This window comes from Aspergillus brasiliensis (genome assembly GCF_001889945.1).
Source record: "Aspergillus brasiliensis CBS 101740 unplaced genomic scaffold ASPBRscaffold_20, whole genome shotgun sequence".
In the NCBI taxonomy this organism is placed as follows: domain Eukaryota; kingdom Fungi; phylum Ascomycota; class Eurotiomycetes; order Eurotiales; family Aspergillaceae; genus Aspergillus; species Aspergillus brasiliensis.
Window position 1 is genome coordinate 52,787 of NW_027137461.1, and position 19,618 is coordinate 72,404.

General features: G+C 50.1%; 9 protein-coding genes across 9 annotated transcripts; 4 read left to right on the forward strand and 5 right to left on the reverse strand.

Annotated features, from left to right (window-relative positions):
- Positions 1-203: 203 nt before the first annotated feature.
- On the forward strand, positions 204-1,196 carry ASPBRDRAFT_137912 (uncharacterized protein; the record flags this gene model as incomplete). The annotated part of the gene is made up of 3 exons (XM_067618943.1): positions 204-245; positions 299-391; positions 462-1,196. 3 exons carry the CDS (start codon positions 204-206, stop codon positions 1,194-1,196), a joined length of 870 nt encoding a protein of 289 aa, XP_067473742.1.
- Positions 1,197-1,419: 223 nt separating this feature from the next.
- ASPBRDRAFT_48789 (uncharacterized protein) lies at positions 1,420-2,966 on the forward strand. The gene has a single exon (XM_067626162.1). The coding sequence runs from the start codon at positions 1,436-1,438 to the stop codon at positions 2,885-2,887; it is 1,452 nt and encodes a 483-aa protein (XP_067473743.1). The 5' UTR covers positions 1,420-1,435; the 3' UTR covers positions 2,888-2,966.
- Positions 2,920-3,396, reverse strand: ASPBRDRAFT_417979 (uncharacterized protein). Its single transcript, XM_067624662.1, has 2 exons — positions 3,167-3,396; positions 2,920-3,117 (listed from the first exon to the last, which is right to left on the reverse strand). The coding sequence occupies exons 1-2, from the start codon at positions 3,247-3,249 to the stop codon at positions 2,952-2,954; spliced, it is 249 nt and encodes an 82-aa protein (XP_067473744.1). The 5' UTR covers positions 3,250-3,396; the 3' UTR covers positions 2,920-2,951.
- An 8-nt stretch (positions 3,397-3,404) lies between these two features.
- ASPBRDRAFT_200823 (uncharacterized protein) lies at positions 3,405-5,473 on the reverse strand (the record flags this gene model as incomplete). The annotated part of the gene is made up of 8 exons (XM_067621478.1): positions 3,405-3,549; positions 3,625-4,095; positions 4,162-4,281; positions 4,353-4,660; positions 4,712-4,892; positions 4,949-5,135; positions 5,198-5,262; positions 5,322-5,473. The coding sequence occupies 8 exons, from the start codon at positions 5,471-5,473 to the stop codon at positions 3,405-3,407; spliced, it is 1,629 nt and encodes a 542-aa protein (XP_067473745.1).
- On the reverse strand, positions 5,446-6,306 carry ASPBRDRAFT_418209 (uncharacterized protein). Its single transcript, XM_067624664.1, has 2 exons — positions 5,845-6,306; positions 5,446-5,769 (listed from the first exon to the last, which is right to left on the reverse strand). The coding sequence occupies exons 1-2, from the start codon at positions 6,211-6,213 to the stop codon at positions 5,563-5,565; spliced, it is 576 nt and encodes a 191-aa protein (XP_067473746.1). The 5' UTR covers positions 6,214-6,306; the 3' UTR covers positions 5,446-5,562.
- Positions 6,307-6,947: 641 nt separating this feature from the next.
- On the forward strand, positions 6,948-10,863 carry ASPBRDRAFT_59613 (uncharacterized protein; the record flags this gene model as incomplete). Its single annotated transcript, XM_067628083.1, has 4 exons — positions 6,948-6,972; positions 7,015-9,940; positions 10,015-10,200; positions 10,269-10,863. The coding sequence occupies 4 exons, from the start codon at positions 6,948-6,950 to the stop codon at positions 10,861-10,863; spliced, it is 3,732 nt and encodes a 1,243-aa protein (XP_067473747.1).
- Positions 10,864-12,537: 1,674 nt separating this feature from the next.
- ASPBRDRAFT_48794 (uncharacterized protein) lies at positions 12,538-13,623 on the reverse strand. Its single transcript, XM_067626163.1, has one exon. It carries the CDS (start codon positions 13,603-13,605, stop codon positions 12,688-12,690), a length of 918 nt encoding a protein of 305 aa, XP_067473748.1. The 5' UTR covers positions 13,606-13,623; the 3' UTR covers positions 12,538-12,687.
- A 1,825-nt stretch (positions 13,624-15,448) lies between these two features.
- ASPBRDRAFT_69646 (uncharacterized protein) lies at positions 15,449-17,293 on the reverse strand (the record flags this gene model as incomplete). The annotated part of the gene is made up of 2 exons (XM_067629038.1): positions 15,772-17,293; positions 15,449-15,700 (listed from the first exon to the last, which is right to left on the reverse strand). The coding sequence occupies exons 1-2, from the start codon at positions 17,143-17,145 to the stop codon at positions 15,449-15,451; spliced, it is 1,626 nt and encodes a 541-aa protein (XP_067473749.1). The 5' UTR covers positions 17,146-17,293.
- A 371-nt stretch (positions 17,294-17,664) lies between these two features.
- ASPBRDRAFT_200826 (TauD/TfdA dioxygenase family protein) lies at positions 17,665-18,991 on the forward strand (the record flags this gene model as incomplete). Its single annotated transcript, XM_067621479.1, has 4 exons — positions 17,665-17,940; positions 18,008-18,766; positions 18,831-18,882; positions 18,933-18,991. The coding sequence occupies 4 exons, from the start codon at positions 17,665-17,667 to the stop codon at positions 18,989-18,991; spliced, it is 1,146 nt and encodes a 381-aa protein (XP_067473750.1).
- Positions 18,992-19,618: the final 627 nt, after the last annotated feature.

Below are 19,618 nucleotides of genomic sequence, written 5' to 3' on the forward strand. Positions count from 1 at the left end.
TAGTGGGGCGGACCCTTTATTATGGGTTTAGATAGCTTACCCCATCTTACATCCTATTTTTCTCTCATTTCTTTTCTCTTCTTTCCCCTCATATCTGATTCCCCAATTTCATTTCCATCTCATCTCCAGGGCTTAAGTACCGAGACGATTTCGAATAACTCTCTCACTCTGTCCCACCAGCATCCTTCACAATACTCTGCAAGATGTCAACCTTTACAGCCTGGCAGGCTGATCTGTTCCTTCTAGTAAGACCTATTCCTCAGCGATTATAACTACGCATGGTTTGACGATAATCTAGGAGCATTGGCAAGAAGACTCTCCGCTCTCCGTTGATGCCCAACGCGAGGAAATTTTCGCGAAATATGTGGCACTCGGAGTCTGCGGTCGTGAAGTAAGTTGATTTTGACCCCCTCATTGCTCCAACCAGAAAAAAAAAAAAAGAAACTAACCTATCGGATTAGCCATATCGAAATAAGCAGCGAAGACTAGAGAAGAGGTCTGTTCGAGGCCTTCCAGTACCTAGTCAAGAGCTATTGGATCGTATCCGCCTCCCTGCTGAGCGTGACTTGAACGAGAATCCATGTTGGCTCCGCACCTGCTACGACCCTTCGACAGAAGGCTCGTGGGCCCGGATTCAAGAGTACATCGATACCAAGGTCGGCGGCGGCTCAGATACCGTGTTCAACGACTCATCGTTGTATAACTTTGGTTCCAACTGGGAGAAGATCTTTCTGCGTGTTCCCCAGCTACTGGATAATACATGTTTATTCGAAGAATACGAAGAGAATGTCCAGGAGGCTCTAGAGGAGGGAATTGAATCCGAGAAGACAGATCCCCAGCGTGCCGAGGAAAGTGGTTATGACCCCGAGGAGGATGGCAACCCTTGGATTTGCTTTTATTCGGAGTACCTCTTCCGTTTAGCGGCGGGACACATCTACATCGTGGATGAAAAGACGTTGGCCTCCGAAGGCGGCCCTGACGCCGGGACGGTCCTCATCATCTGGTACGACGAGTGTGGACGGGTGATCCGTTACTATCGCGAGGATGCGATGCACGCCGCCGAAATTGCGAATCTCGACCCTTGTTATCTCAAGGAACGTGCATGCTGGACTCATGCGGAGATTGGCGAATCCTATCAGTGGGGTGCACCCTTAGGGCCTCCCTATAGCTTGGACAGTTTTAAGAAATATAAATAGATGAGCTGCTTTTAAAAATGGTAAGGTATAATATCAGTCATTATATCTATTAATCTAGGATAATATATACGGGGGGACACAGGGAGAAGAGGATACGGAAGAGATAATAAGGCATCAAGATTAAGGCATTAGTACTCCTAATCGGGCTAACATGGCGCGTGAGATTAGCCATCTTCATTATAAAACCAGCATCCGCTCATACACTACTACACTTTCCTAGACCCCCCCTCGACCTCATCATGAACACCACACCCGAACCAATCCTTGACATCGAAGATGCTCTCGTTTCCGACGAGAATCCCGCGCGCGATGAAGATACCCTCGATTATCAACGCTGCGCCAGACTGCACAACTACCTAGTCGCATATGCCTACATGGCCCGCAATGGAACAACTACGCCCGATCTCGACGCCCTAGCCGGCGAATCATGGTTCTTCAACCAGCCGCCCGAGAAGATCGAGGCTATTCGCGCCCGGCTGGACCCATCCTTAAACTCGTTCCTGGATTCCATCTATGATCCGCCGCCAGGATTCTTCTACTGGGTGAACAGGCTGCGCATGGACCTTGTTGATGAGTCGTTCCCCCTGGAAGACAAGAACGATTCCGAGGGTAAAGAGCGGTTTGTGGTCATCTACGACACATCTCCCGATCTAGGCCCCCACTGTCTGGGTGTTCTCTACGACCAGGTGAACCACCGTGCCTCATTCCCATTGACCATCGAGAATTCAGAAAGTATCGAGCCCGTGGCTGAACATTGGGATATGTGGCTTCCTCTCGAGACCATTCTGACCCAATGGATCCATATGCTCCGAATGGGGAAAATCACGGCTGATCCACGGAATCCGAGAGACTTGTCCGATGACGAAGCGAATTCGCGACATCAACTTGGTCTATGGTGTTGGCACCCCTACTGCCCTGCTCAGATCGATAGTACCGTTGCTGCGATGGACCGCTACACGGACGCGATCGAATCACGCATGCCGCAGCGGTCTCTTTTGCCGATACTATCCCCGGATGCACCATTATTCACCGATGCAGAGCTCGACGCGGCTCTAGTGCCAAAGGAATGCTTTCTTCGGTCTTTTCTGACTCGAGTCAGGACTCCACGCTTTAAGCGAATCGCGCCGGGGCTGGAGGTTCCGCATGACAATGATGCCTTCGCAGCGCGTCAGATGTTTAACAACGCGGAAGGTCAAGGCAGGGATGTGCCGTCATTCCTACTCTTCGCATGTGCGGATGATAGCCGCAAGATCGGTTTCAACGAAGAACTTCATCGTCTGTTCTTTGGATCGAGAAATGATGTGCCATTCAACGAAGGTGATCCGGTGCCCACAGGAGTATATAGTCCATCAGTCAATCGATTCGAATACGATGCTGAAGAAACTGGCTTCCACCTTCTACTGCCATTCGCACTCCGACCGAATCCTGCCGACGAGGATGGAGCCAGGCGGAGTGATGGCACATTAGTGCCATCGGGCTCATTCACGCAGCTTTTCCAGCATGGCATTTTTCATCCATTTGGCGGAGAGCACCGCGCACAGAGACTGGAGAGGCTGTTTGATCGATGGACTGAATTGGTCGAGTGTGGCGTGTGGACCGTAGACGACCATGGCGTCGAGGGAGACATCGACATGTTCCAAGATGCAGATCATGGCGCCTGGGAGGATTACTGGATTGCCCCATCCTGGTGAGATAGACAGACAGTACAATTGCACCAAGAGTGACCAGCAACATCAATGGAATTTGAAAAGTATCCTACGTACAAGCCCCACTATAACAATTCGAACCCTCGCAATACGCCGTAGAATTCCCACAATACCCACTCACCGAGCAACAATCCCCAAACAAAGAACCGGGACAAGTCATATTGCCTTCAAAGTTCGGCCCACACTCTCCATTCGTGGAAGTATACCCTGATGTCAGACACGCACCAGAGTAGCAGTTCGGCGGACTGCAATAATCCTCCGTACTTCCACAATACCCACTGGTGGAACAGCAACTCCCGAACTGTGTGCCGGTGCAGGTTTTGTTTCCGGCGAAATTGGGGCCGCATTCCCCGTTCAATGATGGGCCTCCGTTGTCTGTGGCACAGCTTCCTGCATAGCAGTTGCCGGCGCCGCAGAAGCTGGTGCTGTTTCCGCAATAGCCGTAGACTGTTGATTTTTTTTTATGTCAGCCATGCTGTTTGCTATAACTAAATAAAGTATCTCACTTACTGCTGCAGCAATCGCCAAACTCCGAGCCTGGACAAGTCATGTAGTTATTGTCTGGCCCACAGAGACCGTTGGTACTGATGGTTCCATTGCCCGCTGAGCCACAGTCATCCGTGCATGTACCGGCCGATGAACAGCATCTGAATTCAGCATATTAGCCCATATAATTATCACAAGCGATACCTTCATATACTTGACAATTTGGGCAGACATACGATCCAAAAGTACTCCCCGTACACGTCACCCCCAACCCACAAGATCCATCAGTCGACACCACCGGCGTCGAGACCGTCGCGACACAAACATCATACCCCAACCACAGATTCGAGCAAGTCTCCGTGAGGAAGGTATTCAACGACTGCAAGGTCGTAAAATTCAGACCGAATCGGAGATCCACCGTCGCGCAATCATCGCCCGTAGAGACTTGATAGTATTTCCCGCAGTCACTCGTCGTGCCGTTCTGGGTCGGATATGCGGGGATGGCGGTGGTATAGTAGGCGCTTGTCCCCGTGGGTGCGGTGATGGCCACTGGTGGTGTGGCCCATGTTCCTCCCGGAGCTTGTAGACATACTCGCTGGCCGTTGGCGACGCCGTCACAGCTGCCGAGGATGTTGGGGTTCCAGCTGAGGAATTGGCTTTCGGATACGTTGTAGGTGGAATTGGAGGCGAGATTGGCTAAAGCTGAACTGATGTTGTTTAGTTTCATAGTCAGTGTAATTCGATTCAAATGAAAATTGGGTTTCGTTTCTTACCAGCTTGGTGCATCCCATACTGTGGTGATTGGACAAGGTTGTGGTAGGCAGATGGGAGTGTTGAAGTAACAATCGGCGCTGCCTGTTGCGGAACGAGCATCACCAGTGGAAACGTTATATCTTAGGAAAAGATTTGTCAGTCACAAGACCCTCTTTCTTCAGTATAGTGTCATGAGAGGAGAGTTACTCACAAGTCACTTAGACTGTTACATGTTAGCCAATTCGTGATAGGCTGAACCAGCTGTCCCAGACAAGTTGGTGTGGCGGTGGTGGTCACTGTTGCTGTTGTCGCGGCGGTAGTAGTTGTTGTGGTAGTAGCTGTGGCTGTTTGGACGCTGACGTACAATGTGGAGGAGGACGTGGTATAGGGTAGCGAAGTTGAACAGTTCTGCTGCAAACTGTCGAATTGATCAATCAGATACCCCGTGAAATTAGTGGGTGCCAACCACGGGTCGAGCAGTCGCTTTCGATAAAGCTCCAGGAAACATTCGCTACAGAACTAAGACTCGTCAGTATCTTAGCTAGAAACAGCTGACCAGGGCACTCATACAAAAGAGGAATTGTACAGGTTTGTCATAGCCTGCATTTCCGGGGTTATTGAATTAAGGTCGAAGCCCGTTTGATTGCAGATTGCAGGACTATCGCTGTCATCAGAGCACATCAAGGAGTCATATCGGATGTAATCACTGCCTTGCCAATCCTGAGAATCAAAGAAACACCAATTGGATTGGCTGTAGACTGTTAGCGAGTTATGATTCCCGTTCCAGTGCGGCGAATGGATCATTACCTGTCCTGCAGACAAGCAATCTCGGCATTATACGTCAATGAGAGAGACAAAGCTTTGGCTTGAACCACCACGCCTTGCTCGACCACTGTCTGCCCTGCACACGCGGTTTCCACACTCGAGCCCCATGCTTGGAGCGAATTTTGACAGGTCGTCGTGCACAGGGTTGTGATGTTGTCCATGTACCAATCTGCATGTCAAAGATCAGTACAAATAACATCAAATATCTGGACCTGATCTGCAAGCACATACAATTATAGTCCACCCCTCCGCCGAGCAATGTTGACACGGATTGATCGCAAGCGACTGTAGCATTTCTTGATTGCTCAGTAGACGAACACGAACAATACGATTGATACGGAGACTTTGCACTTACAATGCATCAAGACATGAGTCGGTCACCCCGTATGATGCTAACAAAGTGTCCCTATCATAATAGGTATACAGCTGGAAGTCGGCCATAACCAGTGAAGCTAATGCGACACATGTGGTGACCACGAGCCTCAGTGGGCACAGCATCTTCAACATTGTCTTTCCGTGATACCCAAAGTAAAACTCCAAATTCATGCAGAAGAAGAAGATTCAGTGGTGATAATCTCAGAATTTGCTGAGCAAAACTACCACCTGCTGGAGGGAAATTGTCTATCAGGGCCATCGCCTATGATAGATCCTGTTTGGGGTCTAGTCACCTTTCCGTATGGATACCATGTATGAACGAGACAGAGACAGACAGATAGATAATACTCGGTGATTACTCCGGAGTCATCGCCGACTTGGCCCTGACGATGGGGGCCTCGTGATAGGGCCTCGCCTAAAGCACAAGCCTACAATCCCTGCATTAGAGCATGCTTAGCGTAATCTTGATGTCCTAAACCAATGATATCGGCTCCGTGTCTCACATTTTTGTCCCTTATCTGCAAGGTGATGGGGCGCCTAAATACCTCTGGTCCATACAACCACATCGTCCACCACATGTCACCTGCACATATCCGCCACAGGGTGTGATCGAGCTTTGGCAATATCTCTTCATACACCACTTCACCTATCGAAGTTTGAGGGCTCGCAAGGCCCGGCCCGAGGGGAGGTGCAACTCCGCGGAACACCATGCGTGTTGATAGACCTGTATAGCTTCCAATATGCATGAAAAAATAGATATCAATGGTTCCTAATATCTTCTGACTTACGGAATTATATCTGGTGAATTTAGTTGGATAATTCTTCCCTGGGACTTGGAGTGTCACGAGCCCTTCAGATCGATAGCCCTGCATTCAGCCATCGTTCAAGTAGGGGGGCTTAGAGGATTTGCGTCCCTCAGCTGATGCAGGAAAGCAGCCAATATCAAGCTTTCAGTACCTGGTTATTGGCTGAATGTGTGCGTTAGATTGTCCTCCGGGTTCGGACCGAGCCTGCAACTGAGGGGAATTGTCCTGTCGCTATAGATTTAGCCTTGAAATCTCACCACAAAGCCTCGACTGCATAGGCGAGATTAGCCCTGCGAATAACCCTTCGCAATTTATTCAGCCAAAGTTCTCTGTGGGCATGTTGGTGGCGCATAAGCTCACATGGACTCGGACTTTCTCGGGAATTCAACTGATCTATACCCTGTCTAGTTTCAATTCTCATTGCAACCCTCCAACTTTTCAGGGGATTGTGCACTCTACTAGGCTAGCTCTTGAGCCAAAGCAGTGCTTAACAGTCTCGCTGTATCTTAAGCGCCACAATGGAATGATGAGCCAGCGTATCGTCATGGGACAATCTGCATGAGGGAAAGACCCCGACGGCGAAGGATTTCCGAGCGACTTGTATAGTTCGTTTTGGATGGAACGAGCTGTATCGCAACTTATCCCCAAAACAAATCATTTCCTGACTAAACGAGCTGCTTGTCACTTGACAGCATTACACAGAGAGGTTCGCAAAAGATTCTTCTCCACAAGTCTGACCATCCATACTCTGTTCTTGCTCATCATCCGTTTCGTCTCTTTTATCGAATCTGAGCAGCGAAATGTGGCCCCCGGCTCTCTGGGTCTGTTTGTTGACCCTTTATTGCCTCGTGGCAATCTCCCACTCAGCTTCCATTGTCCATGCCACCAGCGCATCTTCGTCTACAAGCTCAGGAGTCGCGCCAACTTCATCAAAGGCTCAGCTCAAGACGTGGAACCTGACTCCTCAGCTTCCTCGGAACGCCTCTAAGTCTTTGCCAGCGCTTTTCCAGCCTTACTCGCCCAATACGCCAGTTTTCAAGGACCAAAATCTGCTCAGAGAGCTTTCAACACAGAGAAACCAGAATCAAACGAGCAAACGATCTCTCCATGACCGCAGCGCTCTCGAAAAGCGCGCCAGTCTCCCCACTGGATCCTGTGCCCCCGGCTCTCCCTGCGACAATGGTGCCTGCTGCAGTAACACCGGCGTCTGCTCTTATGCGCCATCAAGCTGTGCGCCAGATGTTTGCATATCCAACTGCAATGCAACTGCCCCATGCGGACAGTATGCAGCCGCGGGTGAGGGAAACTGTCCTCTGAATGTCTGTTGCTCGCAATATGGCTTCTGCGGTACGACCTCGCTATTCTGTGACGCCGGCTGCCAGAGCGGTTACGGATCCTGTGGACCGGTTAATCGACCTTCCTGTGCAGGCAGCTCGGCTGAAAGCGGTCGACGCATTGGCTACTATGAAAGCTGGGCTGATGATTCGAGTACTCGGTTATGTGATAAGAGATCACCAGATGATCTTGCGCTGGTCGGCTTGACGCATCTCAATTTCGCATTCACCTTCTTTGATCCCTCCACCTTTGAAATCTCGCCCATGACTTCCGCAGCTGCCGATCTATATAAGAGTTTTACCGGCCTCAAGAAGAAGAGCCCGAATCTTGAGACGTGGATTTCGCTGGGAGGGTGGTCATTTAACGATGACGGCAACACCCCCAACACTCGCACGGCTTTCAGCGATATGGTCAGCAATGCGTCCAATCGCCGCAAATTTATCTCGGCTTTGCAAAACTTCATGCAGTCATACGGCTTTGACGGCGTGGACATTGACTGGGAATATCCTGCAGCAACTGACCGTGGAGGCAAAGCCGCCGACACGGGCAACTTCGCTGAACTACTGGCTGAGATGAGATCTTCTTGGGGGACTTCGTACGGAATCAGTGTGACATTGCCCTCTTCCTATTGGTACTTGCAGGGCTTCGACGTCGTTACGATGTCAACCTACGTGGACTGGTTTAATTTCATGAGTTACGACATCCATGGAGTTTGGGATGCGACAAACCAATACACGGGGCCTTATATCCGTCCCCATACCAACCTCACCGAGATTGAAGAAGGACTTGATTTGCTTTGGATGGCGGGCGTCGAACCAAGCAAAGTCGTCCTGGGCTTGGGTTGGTATGGTCGGTCTTTCACGCTTCAGGATTCGTCTTGTACGTCTCCCAATGGAGTTTGTCAATTCACCCGAGGTGGCAACCCCGGCTCTTGTACAAACTCAGCGGGAACTCTTTCCATGGCGGAAATCAAGGCCATTCAAGCATCGGGCGTCGCAACTGAGCAATATGATGCTACTGCAGCTGTCAAATGGATCACCTGGGACGGTGACCAGTGGGTAAGCTTTGATGATGGTGTGACCATGCAACAAAAGATTCAAGCGGCGAACAATCTGTGTCTCGGGGGCGTCATGATCTGGTCAATCGACATGGATAATACCAATGGGGATGCAATGAATGATCTGCTGGGGATCGGGCAAGCTAACGGGGTGACTGAAGCCGAAGCCACCGATTACAAGAACCAGTTGGGAAATGCTACGCTGCAAAACTCCATCGCCGCTTCATGCTACTGGACGCTCTGCGGCGCCTCCTGTAACAGCACCTACTTCGATGTTACGGAAGCCCGCGGTCAGATTGCCAACGTCCAGCAGAACTCAGTGTGTCAGCCGGGCGAATATCAGACTCTATGCTGTGCGCCACAGACCACAATGGGCACATGTGGTTGGGAGGGCTTCCGTGGCGTAGGACTGCCATGTACTCCAGTTTGCGCGGATCCTGATGCCACCATCGTTGCTCAGAACAGTAATTCCTATGGAGTGGACGAGAATGGTCTGACCTCCGACCTCACCTGCACGGGCGGTTTCCAAGCGTACTGTTGCACCGGTTTCGTTCCGTCGTCGAAGACTAACACCGGAAACATGTTCTTATACGGCCAAGGTGTCTTCAGCAAGCGCAGCCTACCCGAGGGAGGAGTCGATCAGGCTCTTGAAGTTCTCAATCCCCGTGGTACTGGTGGTGGCACCATTGGAACGGTTGTCACGGCTTCCATCTGTGCCGCCGCGATCGTGGCTCTCATCGCGGAAGCGCCCTGGACATTTGGTCTCTCCCTGATTGGTATCCCAGTGGATATCGCGTTGTGTGCTGCGGCCGGTATTGCGGTAACTGCTTCTGGCTTCGTTAGTAAGCCATCGAGACCAGCTCAGGCGCCCCCCAAGGGCCAACCCAAGCCGAAGAAACCCAAGGTTGGCTCAGGCAGTAAGCCGAAGACGCAAATCGGTGGCTGGCCCGTCTTGAGTTATACCAAAGACGCGCATTGTGACTGCTCTGTCACCTATACGTGCAGATACGGCATGGGCTGGGATGAGGTTTGCGATAATCAGCGATGGGCCATCACCAAGAAACTCAATGGACAGACCGTCTTCCGACCAGGTGCAAACCGACCATATTCGCGGATGTATCGATGGTGGGCTAATAACCAACGGTCTCCGGAGTATCGTACACTCGTTCAACTTGCTCGTACGCAGCCCAGTGATGCGCATGCCCAGTGTCAGCTGGATGAATTCCCCATGGGCGATCTCTGGGAATCCGCAAATGACAACCCCCAGGCCTGTCGATTGGTCAATGGCCTTGCCAACGGACGGCAAGGGAATGACTTCAAGTTTTGGAAAGAGGCTCAGTGGATGCCTTGCTCGAAATATCGCGTGGGCACATGCAATAAACCTGCTCCTCCGGCAACATGGTACGTCGAAAGCATTAACCGTAATAATCTAGAACGTATGAATACTTACTACAAGTTTCATTGTGTTCTGGCAGGGAATTTGGCCCTTTGAATGGAAACCGTGGAATCGGTGCCGGTGCTCACTTCGTCACCGCATATGGCTTCGACTCGCAGACTGCAAACTCACTGTGCTTCGCCTCGTACACTTATACCGACGGCCAGGGCAAAATCCAAAACACCATGGTCCCTGACCATGGATTCCGTGTGCTGGATGATGATCCGTAAGCTCCCAGTTCCGAAGAAGACAGACAGTGAGTGTCTAACCACACCTTGACTCACTTCTCAACAGGCTATACGACCACCCATACAACTGGGGTCGGCAGAACTGGAAAGTCGATCCTGGTCCAGCCATTAATGCTGCTAATCGCCCGACTTCAATGAACAGTGCCAACTTCATGCGTAGAGGCCTCCCAATGACGTCCTACGGGAACCAAAGCACTCCATTCGAGGGCGACAGTCAAGATCTATCATCCAAACTGACCTGCAATGTCGCCGGTGACCGCAGCTACACACTCCCCGAGATGGGCAGCACCCTCGACTATGATAACTATGAGTTCGAAGATCTTTTCGGAAATCCAATCGACGGTCGTGCTTGTGATATTATATATACCGATGAGGACGAAGAGATGCAGCTTCTCGTCAATCCAGACGGCAGGGTTGAATATATCTGGGATGTCAAACCTTCGGAAGACACGTATGAAAGTCCAGTGACCAGTGCCGAAGTTTATGTTCCTACCGCAGAGCCTGCTCGTCCATCTGGATCTTTACCGTCAAGTGTGCCAGAGAGCACATCTATCAGCAATGAAGCGGTGGGGAGTAGAGCCACTGCATCTCCATATTTGGATGATATTGAATATTTTCTGAAACACCATCACAACACTTGAGCAGCGGCTCAGGCAAGACGGTCTAGAAATAACTCCGACCAAGCCAAATTGAACATTCTGCATTCGAAATAGTAAACCATGTGACCAGGATTATCATTAAATAAGCAAGTAGTTTGCAGCCCACATTCCTAATTCCCCAAATCATCTCCTGTATCCCAAGCTCTATAAGTTACCTCCGTCTCTCAGTAAGAAAGGGTCTCATTCTGCTAACTTGGATTCAATGATGAACACCTAATAGCATTCACTCTTTATCTAGTCTGATCCTATAGAAGCAAATGATCAAACACAGAACACCTCTACTGCAGCAGAATGTCCCGGTCAAGTCCGGTACATCTTGAGTCTTGGGAGCTCTTGTCCAACTGATGAGGTGTGTTCCCTTGCCTATTCGGCGGCTCACAGTTGTCGTCGATAAAAGTGGGCTCATTAAGTCCAACGTGGTGGCGATAAGACTTGTGATTCCATTTCGGTCGATGCGCAAAATGGTTATTCTTGGGACCCCTGGGTGACGAACGACTAGTTGTGGGTTTCTCGGCCAAAATATCGGGCACCTGTCACTTCTTTATGTGGTTCTCGCTTCCGTGGTACTCTTTTCTTATTCTTCTCCTGTTAGGTGGTCAAGGAGAGCTACTTCCAGCTTATAATTAATTCTAGAAGAAAGCACGCTGTATCTTAACTATCTTATAGCCATGAAAGATACATCTAAGGATCCTTTTTTTTTATATAGAACTGAAGTAATGTAGGTAGGAGATATATAATAAAGATATAGAATAGATAAAATATCTTCACGTGTAGATTTACAACTGGCTAAAACTTTTTGACGGATTTAAATATTTCACATGTATTATACAATAGAGAGCTTAATTAGAATAGATATTAATCTTTACTCTTTTATATCTTTAATATATTTATAAAGATTTAAAAGGTATAACTCCTTATTTATCTTTTTTAAAAAGAATATTATAGTGTGCGGTATTTCCTTTTTCTATAATATCAGAAAAATAACAGCTATATTATTGACAGAGACAGGGTAGAAAGTAGAAGTAGAACCATAACTAGAAATATATTAATTTTATAATATAGAGACTTTCCTATACTTTGTACTCATTCTATTATACAGCGCTCAGGTGTCAGCAATCTGCATGAATTTATCTTTCCATAACCCGGCCTTCGCCCGTAGCATCCGTAACTACATCAAGGTTGACCTTCCCATGATTTGCTGGTGTCCAGCTGACGAACGGAATCCGGTACAGGAGGCCACGCACGTTCTGATGATTTGTTGTAGCTTCAGAATAAAAATAAAAATAAAAGTCACTCCTGGTTTTAAAACAGCTATGCCAACAGAAATGTTCCATCGCAAACCCAAAACAACGAGCATACCGCCCTTGAGACTAATAACTCAACTCCATGCAATTAGGGACGCCGTTAATCAAGCTGCTGCCATCAACAAGGGATACTAGTAAGTGAATGCTGCCATGTAAGTTTCAGGTTCCTGCTTTGTGGTCTCACAGAAGGGATCATTCTTCCGAAAGAGCAAAAATGACCGGCACTGCCACATAACATGCGCCATTTCTCCCGCCCAGTAGGAAAGGCAAACATCTTGGGAATGCTATGTCTCTATATCTGGAATTGGCGCCTTAAGATTCCCTGCAAGATTATCAACATTGAAGATTTCATGTTCATAGTGATATAGGCCAAAAATTCGGCATCTGCATAGGATCCTGCAAAAACTGAGTAACAATAGATGTGTCTCTCGAGTCGAACAGCTCTCGTTATTTGTCTTGAGACAACAGTGACTTCCACGATTCAGGCTTACTGCCCTGATCCTTAAAGCGCTATAATTAGCCTCTCCCTTTCCCTCAAACAAACTCTCCACGCCGGTTGCAGACTGCTGCCGTGATCCCTTTTATCGTGCAGCTGCCAGACTTCTTTTACGGTCTCGTACAGCGATGCGATGTTACCGATGCGGTAGGTCAGCATTTGCTCCCACCATTCCATCCATCTAGGCCTATCCTCCCTCCGCGCCTCGCAGCACGCAATGAACCCTGGCCACAGGATCGAGGCCGCCTGGCTGCTGAAGATGCGAGGGTTCTGTCGCTTGATCGCCTCAATGTTCTGTAAATGGGATAAAACCTGCGAGATATGAAAGTGTAGTAGTTCCTGTGGTCTAGGCCGGTGCGCCTCGTCATGCGCAAGCAGGGGGAGCACAAGGTGAGTGAGGTGGAATATGCACGCGGCATGATAAAACGCTAGGATGTGTAACTTCATGACCTCTGTCGTGTGCGCATTGGGCAGATTGATGATGTTCTCGCACTCGAGAGTCCATGTGTGAAGCCGCTGGTCCAGGACTTGGATCGCGTGTTGCAGGGCGCTGGGGACTTCAGTCCCCGTGAGCGTGTAGTATGACGCCGATTGGAATAGAGTCACAATAGCGCGGATGAACGTGGTGAGGCGCTTCGTCGTCCCGTATGTATACTGAAGGCAATCCTCATCGATCCCGCAGTGCGCTACATCGAGGACAGTCGCAACGGGCGGACCCCGAGGGTCCGATGGCCAGGGGACGGGGGTGAAGTCGCAGTTTGTCGACAGGGAGAGGGTTGACTGGAGGAAGAACACGGTATTGAGATATCGTTCCACTGGGGACGATGTATCATCTAAGGAGCCCAGTTCTTTAGTTTGGCGCTGTTGGCGATATTGCACTTGCAAGGCGTGGAATGCGGAAAGGTGAATTGGGAATTCAGACATGGAACCGTGCATTACCTAGGTTTTGTTGTTTGTTTTGTATTTCAGTAAGATCTTTCGAGAAAAGGGACCAAACCGCTGGGATACTTACGTCTATGCTGATAAATGATAGAACGGCAGACATGGCTGCCTCCAGAGCCTCGGGGCAATTCAAGCCCTTGGCCAAAGCAGAGCGAAGATACCTGTACGCCATCATCCGACAAGACCTTCCGATCCTATCCATGTCCCTTGTCCTTGCCTTTTCCCCTTGGGAATAGGGCGGCGTCCCTACGGAAGCATGGTTGATTCCTCGAAGATGGAATGCCGAAGTCGCAAGGATCGAAAAGAAGATCGAGCGTGTACTCCAGGACGCCTCGGATGTTGACTTCATATTCCAAGCAAGGTCCCACGCTCCGCATATTGCTCGAGGAACATAGACGTCAGTGTAGAAGTTTCCAGCATGTAGAACAGGCTGGAGAAGGTTCGTAATGTGGCTGGTATAGTGGTGAAAGAGTTGGGCTACCAATGGCAACGCTGAGCCTGACGCAATCATGTCTGGAAGAATCTGCATCTGGGGACATGGGTGAAGTGACAACTTGGAGGCGAGTGACCCTGGCGCAGCTGAGAAAGGGGTGGTAGTAGTCTCTGCGTGACTCGTTTGGTTTAGGGATGAGACTGAATCTGGGGAGCCCCGACAGATCTGGAAGACGGAAAAGGGGCCGATCACTCGGTCGTCGCCGGGCTGTATTCTCTCGTCGATTCGTGTGAGTATCTCCGACACCCTGTCCATTGCGAGATGCCACGACGCAGATCCTAGCGGTTGCGTTAGTATCCCCTCTCAGGATTCCCAGCATGGCATGTGTGATACTCGGCGCCAGCATAACCTTGCGCTTGACTGCATTTCCGCGAACCAGGTAAAAGTTGTCTTCTCCCGTGCAGGAATTGGCCTCAGCCCAGTGGAGGAGTACTCCGTACCCATCGCAATGGTGGCCTCCTTTTGTGCAACGTCTGCACACGGGCCGGCCTTGGTCGCATTTGACTTTTCTTCGACGGCAGGTCCAGCAGCTAAGTATGTCCCTAAGCACAAGTTTGCGACGTGGGGAAGGAAGACCAAACCCTTCGAATGTGCGCGTTTTCTGGATGGGAGACTTCCGAACCCTCCGGATCTTACTCTTGGGACAGGCACTGCCACTCATGGCCTGAAATCTATGGACCGGGGAATTGCACCTGGAGTCAACGGGACAATGGGGAAGGCGGATAGTATATCTGTGGACCAGCTAGGGAACGCCCTTCTGTCTTCCACGTATCAAATGTCTCATTGCTTATCTCGCGGGCCTCCCGGAGTGGAGAAGGTGGATTCGGGGTTAAGCACGTACGATCAGATCTCCGAAATGCTGACATCCATGATCCAATGATATATTTGTTAGGAGCATTCTACTAGTAGGAAGCAAGGACGCAGAGGAATATGACTATATGAGTAATTATAAACTAGAGTAATAATGTTATCCTTATATTATAAGGGTATAGAATATTACATTTAAATAGAATCTCTTGTTTATCTAATTTCTTAAGATTGAAGATTTTATTAAGAATATAATAAAAATGGATAATTTAATTTATTTATAAGATTTTAAATACTATTAAAATCCTAATATAAGTATTATATCACTATTTAGGAATTGCACGGGCAGCACAGCGAGAGGCGCGTAGAAGAGGTGCGGCGGTGCATAGTATAGTACTAGCTAACCACCTGAACAAGCCTACTAGTATTACTGCCTCAACATTCATCAATGCTTTTAGACTAAGAGGCCTTGATTACGCCCAAAAGCTAGAGAAATAGATAGTTACGTCGGGAATAACATTCCGGCTAGATCCTCTCCGCCTGGTCCCTACTAAGCATCGCAAGTCTCTGGTATCGCTTCGCAGTAATCCCCCGAAGTCTTTTCCCCCACTTCAAAAGTACCACCGCGAACGACAGGATAAAGGTTGCGATGAGCGACATGGAGATGATGACATTCTGGATTCCAACAGCCGCGAACCATGGATCCAGCGCGAAGATGAATGCCGTGCTGACGCCGTTGCGAATAAAAGTGACTCCGACCATCGCGTCGCCGATTATCTGCAAGGCCATGAATAATAGCGATTACTAGGGTTGCTTGTAACTCTAGAGGGGAATGGGAGGGATCTCACATCATTATACGCATCTGAAATATAGGTTAGGAGGACAATGTTGATCGGGGCAATTCCGAAGGAGCAAATGCCCATGGCGACTGCGATGACTGGCCATGTGAGACCTTTCTGAAGTCCAATACCGTACAGCAGAGCACCTGCGAGGACACAGGGAATGAAGGGGAGCAGTAGCCAGAGGCGAACCTCGGGCTCATAAATGCCCTGGTTGCGACGAGCGCTGTACAGAATGAGTCGGTCGCTCAGAGGACCAACAATCAGGGACCCAATCGAGACTCCGATAAACTGCGGCAGGTTCATCAGACCGATTTGGTCCGAGGTGAAATTGTACGGCGGTAGTGTCATCTGGCTGGACATGGATGTGCTGAGGGTATTCTGCACCGCGACTTGGGCGCCGTAACTGAGGGCGCTGTAGAGGATGGCGGGCATTGTGGCGAGCATCACGAATGGAAGTCCCAAATGCCGGGTAAAAGTCGACCACTCGCCTGGTGTCGATGTGATCAGGGTCAGACGCTGTCGATATGTCTTTTGGGGGATGATGCCGCTGGCTATGGGTGATGAAAACCGTGTGGCGGGTTGATCCAGGGATCTCGTGATGACAACCTTGGTCATCTTGTCGTCGTCGTCGTCGTTGTCTCCCGTGCAAGGAGACTCTGTCACCAGCGCTGCAGGAGGAGAGATGTACTTGGTCTCCTCATAGAGGCCTGCAAATAATGCCAAGCACACACCTAGAAGGATCACATTCCACCACCACACCCATCGCCAGCCCTGCGACACCGTCACAAAGCCAGCAACAAGCGGACCCAAAGAGCCGCCGATCTGGGCCGTCCAGATAAAGATCGCATTCATGACTCCACGCTGATGCACGAAGAAGACGTCTGCAATCGTCATCTGGATCATGACTTCGGACAGGGCCCCGGATGCACATGAAAAGACGTTGACCAGCATGATGTCGACGGTCTTTTGCATTTTGGCGCTCCAGATGCCCACGGCGAAGACAATGAGAATACTGCTCAGATACAGGGGTCGCCGACCAAACTTGAGAGCAAGAGGTGTGAGGATCACAGCGCCAATTCCCAAGAACCCACAACCAATTGCATAGCTATTGTTCAAGGTGGCCCAGCTAAAGCCAAGTTGCTCATGCACGGGGCCCCAGGTGGGAGTGGCAGCACAGAGGAACTCGGTAATGAGCAGGACGTAGAGGCAGGTCAGGGCGAAGTTGAGGTTCTTGCGCCAGGGCTTCCAATTCAGAGGGTCGTTGGGATCATTCATTGGTTTCGGCTGAAGTACCATCTCCCTGGAGTGGTCTTGGTTGGTCTGCAAGAGCACCGTGCCGGGAGGCCATTGCTGGAGGTCCCCTTCCGATGCACGTTCCATGTTGAGCAAGTATAAAGGGGTTGGCTCGTCTGAGGAAGTAAAGTGCAGAGAAGTGAAGTCGAAGAAGCATCCTCACCTGAATCTACCATGATGAGCAGGTTTTATATTCAGCATGCGTTGGAGTCCAATCCACAACCGATAGATAAGCAAGCTATATGTGCAGAGCAGATGAAGCTGCGGAGTAACTTGGCTCAGTTTGTATCTTATCTCATCTCTGATAAAAGGATTCGGAGCAGACTTTTTGCTAGGAAGCTCTTAGCGAGCCCCCAGATAAGGGACTGAGGGATAGGATGTCTCTTATCACGTCAACCCCCAACATTGGTGCTTATCATCAAGGAGGGAGGCATGTCCGTCGTAGCCAACTTGGCAGCTCTTAGCGAGGCTTGCGTCTCGGCGTCTCTCGTCCAGAACCTGAGGGGTATCCAGGGAATATAAACGGTGTCAATCACCGGCCACTGCACAGTAGCTAGCTAGCAAATCCCACTTTCCAAGTCATTAATCTTAACCAAAGCTTTCACCATGGCCATTGTGGTGACCCCCCTATCGACAGCCCCCGGCTCCAACGCCAAATTCGGAGCCACGATCACAGGGGTTGACCTGAACTTTCTCACTGAGGAAGACTTCCAGATGATCCGCAACGCAATCTACGTCCACAAGGTGGTTGTCGTCAAGGGCCAACATGACCTGCTCCCAGCTAAGCAATTCGAGTTTGTCCATCGGCTCGACCCAGCCGCGGAGCGTGTCCATGGCTTCGACACGGAGGATGTCACCGACGAGACGAGTGGAGTCCTTGGGGTATGTCAACTGTCTTGATATCTATCAATCAAGTTTCCAAAAGCCATTGCTGACCTCCCCTGTGCAGCCAAGATTCAACATTATCCCCGGGTCCACCGGCGTGACGCTAGTCGGTCAAGGATACCAGGGAGATGACCACTACGGGCTCAAAGGGATTACAGCCAAGTCCACCACCCATTTTGACGCGCATGCCGAGCCCCTCTCCCTGGCTGATGTGGCGAACGGAGCCACTCGCTTCGGTGCCTTCCACTTTGATGGTGTCATCTACGGCTCCTATCCATCGCGCGTTACCACCCTTCGCTGCGTCAGGGCACCCAAGGGGCCAGATCTCACTGTCCGGTGGGACGATGGGTCTGGCCATACCATGACCGTGAAGCCAGGCTTGACAGCGTTTATCGACAGTGCACAGATGTATTCCATGCTGACCGAGGAGGAAAAGAACATCGCAGACCATAGTCGCTGGGAGCCAGCACCGCAGCCGTATGTCTGGACAGGCACGCGCAAAATCCGCAACTCGGGACTGGGGATGGCCCCTGGGGGAGAGACGGTGCCGCTTGAAAAGCTCCCTGCCTGGACGCCGGAAAAGGTCTACCAGTTTCCAATGGTCTGGGTTAATCCCGTGACAGGCGTTCGCTCCTTTCAGGTGCTTCCGGATGTAGTTCGGACGTTTTATCTCAAGAAAGGGCCGGACGATGAAGAGGAAGTCGTCGAGGATGGCGAGCGAATTCGAACGTTCCTGAACCAGATCATTGATCGCATCATCAAGCCGGAGAACATCCTTGTACCGACGTACGAGGAGGGCGATATCGTCATGTTCAACAACTGGGTGTGTCCATCTCTCTTTGCAAATGCTATATAGCCCACCGCGCTAACTAACCCTCGGCATTCAGGAGGTCATGCATAGTTCGATTGATTTCCCATCGAGCTACGGTTCTCGCTCAAGTATGGTTCGTTCCAAGCCTCATTCGAGCCCTCGCTGACTTGGATTGTAGTGCACCAATGCCACATCCCATCCTCGACGTTCCCAGCTGGCCCAGTCTCTGTTAGCTAATCGTTCGCTGCGCTTGGTGTTAGAACAAAAAAAATAAATATCGGAGATTATCATCCTGAACCATGCTATTTGGGTTAAAGTAGGGTTATCATGAAAGTCAGAAACCCGCCAATGCAAATGAACGAATCCACGCTGCGCAATATTGAGTATACATATATTCGAGTAATATTTACCGCCGTGAAATCGTATGCTTTGGTGCCCTCTTGTCATCGAGTTCCGAAATATCATGAATCATCCGCGCAAAGAATAACTTTCATTGCAGACTATCTCATATAATTCATCTTCCACACTGGCAACGTATCTGACGATCCATGCCAGCATCTGGCCGTATATAGCAAGTTGTTCTAATCTCCGCGGGAGATGGCTGATCACCAAGCTTATAGACCTTGTCCCATCTGTTGCCATCTGAATGTGTCTTCTACGAACATGGGAAGGACGGTGTTGAAGGATTGCCCAGATGAGCGCTGTTTAACCCAATAACCGCCCAGGACACTACCCAGAGACGAAGGGACCGTAGCAAGAGAAAGAAAGGTTAGACGCCAACCGCTCGAGGGTACCGGTGCCACTGGGTCTGCCGGTGTATGCGTGTGGACAGATGTTTCCGGGTTTCGTATTCTTCTGGAGGCA

What these genes read in the sequence shown, in the direction of transcription:
- ASPBRDRAFT_48789 (XM_067626162.1), top strand. Translation starts at nt 1,436, where the DNA reads ATGAACACCACACCCGAACCAATCCTTGACATCGAAGATGCTCTCGTT.
- ASPBRDRAFT_417979 (XM_067624662.1), bottom strand. Translation starts at nt 3,249, where the DNA reads ATGCGGCCCCAATTTCGCCGGAAACAAAACCTGCACCGGCACACAGTT. An exon ending in CACCAGTGGGTATTGTGGAA is followed by an intron (nt 3,118 to 3,166) that starts GTACGGAGGATT and finishes TGGTGCGTGTCT; the next exon opens with GACATCAGGGTATACTTCCA.
- ASPBRDRAFT_418209 (XM_067624664.1), bottom strand. Translation starts at nt 6,213, where the DNA reads ATGCAGGGCTATCGATCTGAAGGGCTCGTGACACTCCAAGTCCCAGGG. An exon ending in TGCAGATAAGGGACAAAAAT is followed by an intron (nt 5,770 to 5,844) that starts GTGAGACACGGA and finishes CAGGGATTGTAG; the next exon opens with GCTTGTGCTTTAGGCGAGGC.
- ASPBRDRAFT_48794 (XM_067626163.1), bottom strand. Translation starts at nt 13,605, where the DNA reads ATGTCTGAATTCCCAATTCACCTTTCCGCATTCCACGCCTTGCAAGTG.